Source organism: Crocuta crocuta, unplaced genomic scaffold (assembly GCF_008692635.1).
Source record: "Crocuta crocuta isolate KB4526 unplaced genomic scaffold, BGI_CrCroc_1.0 scaffold506, whole genome shotgun sequence".
NCBI lineage: Eukaryota > Metazoa > Chordata > Mammalia > Carnivora > Hyaenidae > Crocuta > Crocuta crocuta.
In genome coordinates, this window is record NW_027528991.1 from 194,417 (window position 1) to 208,365 (window position 13,949).

The window sequence follows — 13,949 nt, forward strand, 5'->3', positions numbered from 1 at the left end:
AGGCCTCCAACCCCTGGTTTGGTCGGGCAAGGAGGACGCACACTGGTGACAACGGTCCTGGTGGACATTTGACTGGGCCCTTCTGCAAAGCACGCCTCCTGTTTCCCATGATGTAACATGGCCTAGTAACCCCAGGGAGTAACCATGCCTTGGCCTGGGCTGGAAGGCGAAGGGGAATGCTCAGCACACATCTGGAGATGAAGGAGTGAGCGTGACTTGGACAGTGGAAGGGATCTGCCAGGAGCCGTGGGCCTTCTCGCCACAACACTGGACCCCAGGACAGGAGCCACCTCCCAGACAGTGATGGCAACAGGGCGGCACAGCATGGGTCAGAGTGCTTGGAAAGCATCAGCCAAGTGAAGGCAGGTTCCCTCCCCTGCAAGGCTTCCCAAGCCTCTAGGAAACCTGTTTGGACCGCAGCCCTCCAGGCCCACACGAACCTGCGTCTTAGAGACTCGGCGGGACGCTGGGAGGAGGACACAGGAAAGAGCCCCAGGCNCCCCGGACCGCCACCCTCACGAAAGGCAAGGGCAGGGGTGAGAAGCCACTGCGGCACCTGAACGAGGAGCTGAGGCTACCTGTACGAAGAGGTAGATCAAGAGGCAGCACAATGCCTTCCAGGGGTCCTCCACTGCCTGCAGCTCTTCTCTTGAGGAGGAAAGGTCGAAACAGCCGAGGAGCGCGTCCACACGGCGGACTTGTAACCCTGGGTCTTGGTTCAGCCACAGTAACTTCAAATTAGGTGTTCCTCCTAGGTAAAATTAAAAAGTCCATTTATCATCATTATTTGCACCACCAAGTTATAACGTCTTCTTGTAAAAATACATAAAAGGATAAAAGACACTAATCTCTTCTCTTTCTGACATCCCTGGGCTTTGGGGGTGAAAGAACTAGAAAGTCAACATGGATGGACCTCCCTGGTTAAAAGAAACAAACCCTAAAAGGCCTGCACATATGTACTTCATTGAGAATATTCTTCTTTTCTTAAGGGCTATGCTCCGAGGGAAATGAAGGCTTTTTTCCTACCTGTGCTGCATCTTGCACTGTGAGGAGTGTTTTTCAGAGTATGTGTCAAAGAGCCTATCTCAGGGTGTGAGAAACAACACAGCCACACGAAACGCTGGTGGAAAGGCCACCACTCACCCTGTTAGCTTGTTCTCTTATTCCCCTAAACCAGCAGTTTCCGAACTTCAGCGTAAAAAGAACCCGTTGCAGAGACAGATATAAATGTAAAAACCACATTTTCCTGGGTTCAACATGCAGAAAGCCCCGCTCTACATGCCCTGGAGTGCCCTGGAGTGTGCACTGCACAACTGCAGGCTTGGGTGCAGGGCACCCAAAGCAGATCCCTGTAACCAGTATGCAAAAATTCCTAACATACCATTTTTAGTGTTTCATTTCTATACTTTACATATACATTTAAATTATTAAACTAAAATTAAAAAAGAGACAATCATTACTCATTTACTTAAATCACAACAAATGACAGTGAGTCCTGAGGAAGGACGGTCGTCTGGCGGTGCCTGCGGACAGAGCTGGACTCCAGGCCGAGCCAGGTCCCTGGATGGGCCGCTGCCGGGCATTTCTGCAGGGCCATGCCTGGAAAGCCAGAACGGCTGGGGTCTAAAACCCGGTAACCAAATGGTATGAGAATTAAATGACTCAGAAAGGAAGCTCTCCTTGTCTGCTTACATTTCTCACGGTGTTATTTACATATCTCACGGTGTTATTTATGTATCTCACAGTATTATTTAATATGCTCAGTTGTGTATCTCCCACCATCAAAAGTGAAACAACCCAGCAAAAGTCACTTGCATTTCTGAAACGGCTGAAGTATTTCTTCCAATCAAAAAACATTTATCATTATTTTGGAGAGGAAAAAAACTCATTTTTCTCTTAAAAGAAAGAAAATACTAAAGATAACTGGCAAAACCAAACCAAACCCCAACCCAACCCAACCCCATGCAGTCCACTGCACTACATAATAAGACAGAGCAATTACCCCAGGACGGTCTACAAGGGTCAGTGTGACTCCTCAGAAACCTGCTTTTCCGGAAAACTATCCCGCTCGTCCTATTTCTGGAGGCCCAAAAACTACGAAGGGTTCTCAGAGGTTTAAATGACTGACAAAAAAATCTAAAGAAAAATATTTCTCAATGTGAGAAAATTATATGAAATGCCAACTTCAATGTCCCTAAATAAAGTTTTATCGAAACAGCCCCGCACTCCTCCATCCCTGTGCTGAGGCTCCCTGCGCAGACTGAATGCAGAACTGGGTAGCTGCAAGAGACCACACTGCCCCCAAAGTCTCAAATATTTACATCAGACTCTTTACAGAAAATGTTTGCCAAGCCCTGGCCTAAGGTAAGGGATGGCTATCATTATCACAGTTATTTCAAATATACTAAAGTAGGTGAAAAACATTTTTCTTGCCTCCTAGAAGTCATGCATTGTAAAAAACTTTGGAAAAAAGCACAAAAGGAAATAAAAATCATCTACAACCCTACCTACCACTCAGATATTGCCATATTTTAAAATACAGCTTCTGGTCCTTTTTTCAGTGCATGTAAAACAATTACACACCCAGCTAAGAGGGCACGTCCCCATTACAGTGCAAGGGGACGGACAGCAGGAAGATTTTACCTTGTGTTTCATTTGCTTACACGTAAGAGTTTGATACAGAAAGAGTAAGAGTCATAAGATGCACTCAGAGCCAAGCATAGTGGCAGTGACACACAGTGACATGCAGATGGCAGTTACTCCCAGCCTCAACATCATCTGGGGATTTGTGAAAACTGCCGATTCTTGGGCCCCCAGGCCTACTGGCTCTAACCCCAGGAGGCAGCGGGCAGCACTCTGCTGTAATGCCCTCCAGGTGATTCCAGTCCAGGCAAAGTCTGAATACCATGCAAAAGTCTTTCCCAAAACAGCTAAGAAATAATTTACACAGACAAAAATAACCTACCAAAACAACAACAACAAAAACCCCCCAAACAGCTAAAAAAATCATTTACACAAACAAGAATAACTTACCAATAATAAATAAATTGGTTCTTGAGGTCTAATGATAAAATAGATTATAGAAAACCACCAGATTGAAAAATCATGTTGTTGGAAATTAGAGAACTTTAATTCTAAATTCAATTATTTAATCAAGAACTAGGTACTGAACACCCGTCTGCATATTACTGCGGGAGATAAGACACCTCCACAGCCTTCTCCAGAATGTGAGGGTCTTTCATACAAGACCACAGATTCTGGGGCTGTCGTCATTTTATGCCACAAGCAGTACTCGCTGGGCTGTAAGGGGACCCTCTGATGACCCTACATAACGGCCATAACTTCAAGGCTGGTCCTCTTCCTAAGTGCTGTCCACAGAGATTTACTCCTCAGTTGACAGATTTCATCATCTTAAGCCATAAGGGCTGAATTTCTTTGAAGGATCATTTACATTAGTTCTCTTCTAATTGTAAACTCACTCTAGTCAAAGTGGTTTCTAACCATGATATGATAACTGAAGAGGGTTGGGCCTGCCTAACACCGAGACACTGTCAGTAATTTCAGTTTAAGGGACACCTGAGTGGCTCAGCTGGTTGAGTGTTTAACTCTTGACTTTGGGTCGGGTTGTGGGACTGAGCCCTGCATCAGTGTCTGTGCTGAGTGTGGGGCAGCCTTGGGATTCTCTCTCTCCCTTCCTCTGCCCCTCTCCCTGACTCATGTGCTCCCTCTCTAAAATAAATAAAATGAAAAGAAAAAATTTTTTTAAAGAAACCTAACTTGGGAGCACCTGCGTAGCTGAGTTGGTTAAGCATCCAACTCTTGGTTTCAGCTCAGGTCATGATCTCATGGTTTGTGGGACATGTTGGGCACTGTGCAGACAGCTTGGAGCCTGCCTGGGATTCTCTCTCTCTCTCTCTCTCTCTCTCTCTCTCTCTCTCTGCCCCTCCCCCACTCATCTATACACACACTCACTCAAAATAAACATTTAAAAAATTATTTTAAAAGGGGCGCCTGGGTGGCTTAGTCGGTTAAGCGTCCGACTTTCGCTTAGGTCATGATCTCGCGGTNGATCAAGGGCGGTCCCTACACTTCCCCAAGAGCTCCATGGGCAGCTGGGATGTTTCAAAGAGCCACATACCTAAACAAGCATTCTCATCTTTAGGTCAACAACTAGCACTGCATCTAAAACACATGAGCCTCAAAAACCTAGTTACATAACTTCATAGAAGATTTTGTGTGAACAGATGGTCAGGAAAGCCTGGGAGCCCTCCGGGGGACCTGAGCCACAGAGGGTGGGGCAGAGGGTCAGGGAAGGAAGTCACTCTGTGAATGACAACTGTGAAGACCTTCTCGAGAGATACCTGGACGACCCACCCCTGGCAGAGGGCTGCTGGCTGTGCCTCATGAGTAACAGAGCAATGGTCCTGTTTCTGTTTCTACAGCAACGACACAAGGGAGTGAGTAAAACACTCCCGGGACTCTAAGCCATGGCCATGCTCTATGCTTTTTATATGGAATATGTATTTCAATAGCTGCGTTTTAGAGTTATCTTATGGTTGTTTCCCTTGCACACTGCTGGGGTGATAAAACCATACACCTGTTGGGCTTGTGTCCACTGTCAGGACTGACTGATGAAGAGGTCTCCAAATGAAATACATCTTAGGTCTCGTGCTACCTGTGAAAGCTTGTCTATGAGTTTGAGTTACATGAATATTTGTTTAACAGAGCATCCCCGGCCGAAAGAAAACAAATTAAAAACCCTGAGGACTCATCTGCGAACTGAATCTTCACTATGGCTCGATAAACTTCAAGAGTCTATTTATAAAGAGCAAAAAAACCCCACATTCATTCAGCTATAAACAGAGTAGAATGCATTAACATCTCAATATATTAAGCTCTAGTCTAAATGTACATGGATGAAGTGTCTAATTTCACGCTTGCAAAACGACACTGTTGTACCACATCTACCTAACGCATTCACAATACGGTGAATGTGGCTATAAAAAGCAGTCAGTGTGAAATTCAACTGTTGGCTTATGACTCAAATGTGTATTTGTAACACATTTACTCGACAAACCTTCAAACTATTTTTAAAAATGAAAAGAAAACCCAATCGAGGTTTTAAACCTATTTCTCTCTTTTTTAAAAATGCTTATTTATTTATTTAGAGAGAGGGAAGAGCATGTGTGCACAGTGGGGGAGGAGCAGAGAGAGGGAGAGAGAGAGAATCCCAAGGAGCCCAGTACGGGGCTCAATCCCACAACTGTGAGATCATGACCCGAGTGGAAATCAAGACACTTAAATGACTGCACCACCAAGGCTCCCAAACCCATTTCTCTTGATCCATGACATCAGGCAGCGGTTCCAGAAGCGGCGGCCCCGTCATCATCTCCTTGCCAGGTGTGGGTCCATGCGCCTGGATGGCAGCTGGGGATTCCTCCTCACCACCCACAGAAGCTGCCAACGTTTGACAAGGCTTTCTTGATCTGCACACATCAGGCGTCAAGATGAAAAGTGCCAACAGCATATAGAAGAGGGGCTGGAATAAGAAAGCTTCACTACACTGCCCAGCAAATGAGGGCAGGAGTCAAACACAGCCCTTTCTTTTAGGGAAAGTACCATTTCACCAACTCATTTCATTTTATACAAGTCTCCTAAGAGTACCTGCAAGATTTTGGTGAGTAAAATGTCCTTATATAGCCAGAAGCACTAAGTCCACTTACTGATTCTTGAATAGCACATGACAAAAATTGCAGGTTGACAAATTGCCTGTTAGATGTCTGTAATCAGTTGTCCCAGGTTTCTAAAATATGGGTACGCTTATGAGGACTAAAGGATGACAATGAGCAGGGAAGACCGTCACTACTCCTCTGTCTAAAGAAGAATCTCCAATTCTGGAGATAAAAATGCTCTTTCCAATGCCTGCCTGTTGTTCGCTCCAAGACTCACTCCACGAAGTGGGGAACACTGGTACGTGAGGAAGAAGAGAATGGGCTGCCTGCCCACAGACTCTTCAAGAGCTGTTTCCAGGGAAAGGAAGCTATAGAGTCCAAGGTCCACCCTTCTCACATCACTGGAAACAGCAGGTCTCAGGACATGACACGAGATGAATGAGAGACGCTAACTCGCATGATCATGTTAACACAGATCAGGCACGTGAGCACACCATGTGCACATACATCTGACTGTGTGCCACCTGCATACTTCTGCAAAGGAAGGGAAGTGAGCTCCCTGAAGAAAATATGGCAGTAATGACATTTACTTTTCCGCTCCCTGGCTGGTCAATTTTAATTCTTTCTCCTTTTTAGGTAACCTCTATAATTTTCTTTTGTTTTTTTTTTTTTTTAGTATTTTTTATTTATTTCTAGGAGAGAGAGAGAGACAGCGTGAGCAGGGGAGGGTCAGAGAGAGAGGGAGACACAGACTCTGAAACTGGCTCCAGGCTCTGAGCTGGCAGTCAGCACAGAGCCCGACGCGGGGCTCGAACCCACGAACCGCGAGATCATGACCCAAGCGAAAGTCGGACGCTTAACCGACTAAACCACCCAGGCGCCCCTCCTCTATAATTTTCTACTCCCCTGTTTCCATTTTGTTGAAAAATATCTTGTGATTTTTTTTTTTTTTTTATTTCTACTATTTAGGAAAGCAAGCTAAACCAAATGTGCCAAATGTGCTGTTAGAAGAAAGCCTTTCTTAAGAGAAGAACACCGTGGTCTATCAGGAGACTCACTGAACACTTAACATTTATGGAAACAACCTGTTTAAAACTCTCTCAGGAGAACAAGAAAAATCAGACGTGTGTCCTGAGGTGATGCTCATTCACCGACAACACTGCTGGCCCCGCTTGGGAACAAGGGCTGCGATCAGACCTCAGGGCCATGTCACACCCACGTGACAGGCACCTGCCCGTGTCGAGTCCTCCAATGCGGACGGAAGGAGAGCACCGGCCAAAGGGTTCCACGGTTTTTAACAACACGCAGCCTCAGCCAAAGAAAATGCCTGTGACAGAAACATGGACGGTGACTGGTCCTCCATTTTAGTTCAAAAACTGTTTGGCATGTTTCCTCAGGGATACAGAAAAATATCAAATATTTTTAAAATATTATAAAAATTTTAAAAGAAAAAAGGGGGTGGGGGCGGGGTGGCTCAGTCGGTTGAGTGCCCAGCTCGATTTCAGCTCAGGTCATGATCCCAGGGTCATAGGATGGAGCCCGGCGGCAGGCTCGGCACTCACGATGAAGCCTGTTTGAGAGTTAGTCTCTCTCTCTCTCTCTCTCTCTCTCTCAAACATAAACTTAAAATCTTGTCATTTTTGTATCATTATTAACATAAGCATAAACAAACAGTCACACATGTAAATTATCAGGAGCAAAAGCTCAGGGCCACACCCACGTCACTAGCAATGGGAGATGGGTGGGCCTTTCGGACACGGCCCCCTGCACGAGTTCTTCTAGAGCAGAGCTTGGCACGCCGCCCTGCACGGCTCTCATCACAAGCAGAGCCTGTGTCCAGTGGTGCCAAGGAGACTTTTTGCATAAGCCCCAGAAGTAGTCTCTGATAATTGTATGACTTCCAGAGTTTATTAAAACATTTTAGGGAGTGGCCTTTAAAACTAACTTATAATACACTGATGAATAGCCAGATATTCTCTTTAATTCAAACCATGAAGAAAACTATAATAATTTCCTTTCATATTATTTTTGGAAAGATACAATAAGATGCAAATAATAAAACATTTCTGAAAAATTATTTTGGCTATCCTTTCAAAATATTTCTTGCTACAAAAACAAATGTCAATTCATCTTCATTTGTTCTTTTTTTTTTTCTGTTTTGATAAGTACCTTTTTAGGGGTGAGTATATCACTGACTGAGAGAATAAGGAAACATTCTCTATAGTATTTCCTCACCTTCTCCCCCAGTACAATTCCATTTATAAGAAAATGCTCTGCAGTGCCCACATCCTTATTTGGTAAACTACAAGCCTGTGTGATGGAAATAATGGTGGCATGAGAGAATTTAATGCATACAAAAATGGAATATCAAAGTTTTAGACAGTATTTGTTCTCTGACACAATGACAAGGGACACTAAAAATAAAGCCTCACCCCCTCCTCCTCTTGGACCTTACTCTGTGTAGAACGCCACCCCCAGTCCTAAATCTGTGCTCTTGTCTGGGCACCAAGAAATTGCGGGAAGAAAGGACTTCAGCTAATTTCTAGGTGGATTTTCTTTTTCCTTCCCTCCCATTAAGGATTTTAAGATAACACTCATGAAAGGAAAACTTACTTTTCCAGCTGAAAAAACTTCCCTTTCTCTTGCCTTTGCAGTTCATCAAAACACACTTCCAGTGTTAGGGAGGAGACAAGAGCCGACTTAAGCGGAATATCAAGAGCCCAGCCCTGTGAATTCAGCAGATGTTTACTGAGCGACAGCCAGGGGTGGGGTCTGCGGACCTGGCAGCAATGGGCTCGGCCCCAGAGCGCGGCTCCCCTTGGGGTGGCACGCTCCCGCTAGCGTGGGCCATGAGCAGGGCACAGGTGGGGTGAGGCAGTCAGGCGGCAGACTGGCCCAGACTGCTCCCAGCTATGTTTCAATGTTATAAGACAGGCACACTCTCTTGGGCCCAGGGTTAGGATGAAAATTGGTCTAAGCACAGTTCTAGAAAAACATGTTTCCACGATGGATCCGTTATTGGATTTACATCACCATGCGGTGAACAGATGAGTGATTTATTGAAAGCAAAGCTGTCTGTACCTGGAACGTTCATCTGCAGAGGCCTGACGAGGTCCGGGTGCCGCAGTGGGTTCCCAGAGTACACAAACCACTCCTTGACAGCGGGGCAGGGGCTGGCGCCATCTGAGGAGAGACAGCTGGGTCAATAGATGCGCGTGAGTCTCAACATTCGTCACCAGGCTAACAGTGTGACAGACCCACAGCTCCACTGGGGACCAACTTCAGGTTGGTGAGTACAGTGAGTTCTCACATCCAAGGTCACCGAGAGGACCTCAGGCATCCAACAGTGGATTCCCTAACCTCCAATCGCATTTCAACAAGGGCAATAACCTCTGGGGTGGGGGAGCCGGCAGGATAACGTGGGTACGTAAGCAACGATGGAGGGCAGAGGTGACCACTTAGATGGTTCCCATAATGTCCTTCCTCTTGGGCCTCACGCTGCTCCACACAGCAGTTAGTGAAAACTGGGAGTAGGACGATCCTTTCGGGTCTTCAGTTCATTATTTCATGCAACGATCAAGACCGTTATTACATTAGACAACTCAAAAAGCAGGCAAGAATAAGAGAACAAGGCATTTCTGAGACACCTGGGTGGCTCGGTCGGTTTAGAATTCGACTCTTGATTTCCGCTCAGGTCAAGACCCCAGGGTTGTGGGATCCAGCCCCATGTGGGGCTCTGCGCCAACCACGGAGCCTGGTTAAGAGTCTCTCTTCCCCTCCCCCTCCAGCCCTCTCCCCTATGTGTGTGTGCTCACTTGCCTTCTCTCTCTCTCTCTAAACAAATAAATAAATAAATGTTAAAAAGTAAATAAAACAGGCAATTCTCTACGCTGGATTATTAATTGCTATTAAAAATTCAGTTTAGGGGCACCTGGGTGGCTCAGTCAGTTAAGCGACCAACCTCAGCTCAGGTCATAATCTCGTGGTTCATGAGTCTGCCTCAGATTCTGCGTCTTCCTCTCTCCCTGCCCCTCCCCTGCTTGCGCTCTGTCTCTGTCTCTCTCAACATAAATAAACATTAAAATTATTTTTAAAAAACTCAGTTTATGGGGTGCCTGGGTGGCTCAGTTGGTTAACATCCAATTTTGGCTCAGGTCACGATCTCAACTATCATGAGTTCAAACCGCACGCTGGGCTCAGTGCTGACAGCCCAGAATCTGGAGCCTGCTTCAGAGTCTGTGTCTCCCTCTCTCTCTGCTCCTCCCCTACTCACGGTCTATCTCTTTCTCTCAAAAATAAATAAACGTTTAAAAAAAATTTAAAAAATTCAGTTTGTCTTCTGTTCTAATTACTCCGTGAACAAAGGTGGAAGGCGGCTTTCCTACTCCACATGCTCCCCTAGCCTGGGGTCCCCAGGTGCTGTCTCTCCAGCACCCAAACCTCCTGCCTCCCTGCCTGCCTCCCCTCTCCCAGGGCCCTCTTGACCACCCCCTGACCCTTCAAGGTCTGGTTTCCTTCCCCACATGGCTCGGCCCCGCTTAGACCATCTTCAGACTCCCCCCATCCAAGCCATTCTCCATGTAAATGCAGGCTTTTTGGTGTTTGCTTTTTCACAATGAGAGTTAGACCAGGCTGCTCACCCTAATGAAAACCGCACAGTGACAGCCCGAGGTGCCAACATCAGCACGCAGACCTGGGAGCGCGCGGCAAGCCCCGCCCCACCGCGCCGTCTGCCCTGCGGTCGGCGCTGCGTGCAGCGGCCTACGGCACTCCTGGGTGTCTGGCTCCCCAGTCCCCGGGGCAGCGTGCAGCTCAGCTGGGCCCGAGGACCCCAGCTCCAGCCCGCGTCCTGCTCCTCGGCTGGAGCACCTCCCGTCCTCCATCTCACCGTGCCCTTTCTCACCTCCACATGTTCCCCCCACCCTCCCTCCACTGAGACCTGCGTGCTTCCCCACCGCGGCTCTCTGGCGGGCACTGCACATGCCCGCTCACTCCCCCCGCTGCCCACCCGACCGAGCTCCTGGAACCAGAAGTGAGTCGTCTTCAGGATCCCAGGGCAGATGCTTGTTAACTTTAACAAACACATTCAACTTAGCCTAAATCCCAGAAAGAAAAAAAATCTGAATAGTATTCTTATGGCTGCTAAAAAAACAAAGACACCCAACCCGTTTTCTACATAATCCTCTTGGCTGAGGTATTCATCACACTCAAAAACAGTCAACTGAGTGAATGGTGGTCTAAGCCGCTATTTCCGGAAGAAGAGCATTCTCTCACACCCAAGACAAACCTCAGCGGACTTCACTGTGTTGCCGGATGAGGACACTCGAACACTGTCACACACCTAGTCTGCCAACTGTCTCCTTAGAAAGTACTGGAACATTTACAAAACCACATTTTATATCACCTTTCATCTAAAACTGCTCCAAATCTCTAAATAGAAGGGTTTGGGGTTGACTTCTCAGTTTTAATTCTAAGTAACATGAGAAGAAAGTAGTTTCGTGATAGGCACTGATCCTTCACTAAACACCACCATGTAGATTTTCTTTTATTTCCTTTCCTATTAAGATCTAGAGAAGTCAGTTTTTGGACAAATATTCCAAGAGAAAGGCCACACGGTAGTCACTTACTCAGGTATAATCCAGGAAGAGCTGCCCAGTGAGACCAGCTCAACAGGATCTATAAACCCTGCCTCTGTGAAAGGCACACACTGGGCCGGAGAGCAGCAGACACACCAGCTTCCTTTCCTCTTTTCCAAAATTCAGATCAGCACAGACAGAAAATTCCTTCCTTTCTCCATAATTTAGGCCAGTGAGGGTTAAGTCCACATTAACCCTTAACCAAGTATCTCTTAATTAGCCAGAGAACAAAACCTTTTGCTTTTAAGGTGACTGACTTAAATCCAGTGAGTTTCACTGACCACACAGTACAGTCACGGAACGAGTGAACCACGCTGCTGAAAATGCAGTACCTGTCAGCTACTGACTATGCAGAGGCTTGAATATGAAGACCTTCACTTATTATCACATAACAAATTAACTAGCCAGAGGATGAAAGTTAAAACAGTCCTGCTGATTTGAACTTTCACTCCCTAAATGAACTTTATCTGAAGTTGTGGGCCAGGATACAGGAAGTGACAGAGATATTAAAATGAGTACTTTTTCTGAGGTTCAGGGCAAGTAAAGGAGCATTAAATCACTAGGCGAGTTCTGCAGGTCCTCCGGCGCTCTGCTGCTCCCCTTGTGAGCTGCTGGGAAACAGGGACACCCAAGGTGCACCCTCACTTCCTTCCCCTATCACGAGAGGGTACGAACGAGGATGGTGCACAGTAGCTAGAAAATGTTGTCAACATTTACAAAAATTAAGTTTTGTAGTCTGGAAAAAGACTTTTCGAAATCTAAATACTCGGATGGCAGCATTTTCACTTTTAATTCAAATTATCCCTCCTACAGACATAGTTAAGCTCTGCATTCCTTCCAAAACCCAGAGCTAGATGTAAAGTCTTACCTGAGATCCTCTTAAAAGAAACAGATATTGCTGGAAAACCCTAGAGTTTACCCTTTATCTGGGGTACCACATAATTTCAGAAGTTTTTCTATAAAACTCCTTAAAGAAAATATAGGCAATAAACTCTTAGACATTGGTCTGAGTGATACTCTTTTGGATCTGTCTCCTGAGGCCAGGGCAACAAAAGCAAAAATAAACTATTAGGATTTCATCAAATTAAAAAACTTCTGCACAGAGAAGGAAACCATCAACAAAACCAAAAGGCAACCTATTGAATGGAAGAAGATATTTACAAATGACATATCCAATATGGGGTTGGTATCCAGAATATTTAAAGAACTCATACAACTCAACACCAAGGAATCAAACCATCTGATTAAGAAATGGACAGAGGACCTGAATAGACATTTCTCCAAAGACATCCAGATGGCCAACAGACACATGAAAAGATGCTCAACATCACTCAGCATCAGGGAAATGCAAATCAAGACCACAATGAGATACCACCTCACACCTGTCAGAATGGCTAGAGTCAAAAAGACAAAAACAACAAGTGTTGGTGAGGACATGGAGAAAAGGGAACCCCTCGTTCACTGTTGGTAGAAATGCAAACTGTTGCCACCACTATGGAAAACAGTATGGAGGCTCCTCAAAAATTAAAAATAGAAATACCATGTGATACAGTAATTTCATTTCTGGGTAAATACCCTAACAAAATGAAAACACTAATTTGAAAAAATACGTGCACCCCTATGTTTGTGGCAGCGTTATTTACAATAGCGAAGATATGGAAGCAGCCCAGTGTCCATCAGTAGACGAATGGATAAAGACCTGATACACACACACACACACACACACACACACACAGCAATATCAGTCAGCCATAAAAAAGAAGGAAATGTTGCAACAACAAAGATGGACACAGAGGGTCTTACGCTAAGTGAAATAAGCCAGATGGAGAAAGACAAGTACCATATAATTTCACTTGTATGTGGAATCTAAAAAAACCAAAACAGATGAACAAACAAAAACAGACTCATAAATACAGAGAAGAAAGCGCTGGTTGCCAGAGAAGAGGCGGGGGTGGGGAGGGTGGATGAAATAGTGGAAGGGGGTTAGGAAGTAGACTTCCAGTTATAAATGAGTCATGGTGATGAAAGTACAGTGTAGGTAATGTAGTCAATAATACTGGAATAAGTCTGTATAGTGACAGACGGTAACCACACTTATCATGCTGAATGGTTTTTAATTTATATAGATGTCGAATCACTGTGTTGTATACCTAAAATGAATACTGTATGTCAACTACACTTCAATTAAAAACTTTAAAAATTATAAAAAGTAAAACCCTGTTTAAACAGGAAAAACAAAATTTCAGAGGTCTTAATCTGGCCTGCACTTTGAAACTACAGCAGACACATTTGCAAAAATCTGATGTGTCTGAATTGAAATGAAATAATCTTCTTAGATGTCTAAAAATCAAGAAAAAGAGAAAAGGAAATAGAGTTTGGTAATTCCCTAAAGAAAAGGCTGATTTTCTCGAACTTTGACTTGCCAGGCTGCACGTGCAAAGGAGTAAGGTAAGAACTTGAGAAAAGTTCTCTACTAGTGTAACTCCCTTCAAGCTTGTAACATTTTATATGAAAAACGGAAAAAAGACATAACCAAACTTGGTCTTCTGCTATTCCCAAAGGACAGACACATGGCTCCACGGTGTAGGATCTTCTGTATGGAACGAAGACCTCTCTTCTGGGAGCAAAGTTGCGCAAGTAT

The 13,949-nt window shown here is 45.2% G+C and overlaps 1 protein-coding gene across 7 annotated transcripts in view; it reads right to left on the reverse strand.

Annotated features, from left to right (window-relative positions):
- FAM120B (family with sequence similarity 120 member B) overlaps positions 1-13,949 on the reverse strand; it is an 82,806-nt gene that overhangs the window by 52,296 nt on the left and 16,561 nt on the right. For all 7 annotated transcript variants that reach the window (XM_077757396.1, XM_077757400.1, XM_077757399.1 and 4 more), the window contains exons 4-5: positions 8,754-8,855; positions 579-751 (exon numbers count right to left, since the gene is read on the reverse strand). In XM_077757396.1, coding sequence (XP_077613522.1) covers positions 579-751; positions 8,754-8,855 — 275 coding nt within the window. The remainder of the gene's footprint in view (positions 1-578; positions 752-8,753; positions 8,856-13,949) is intronic.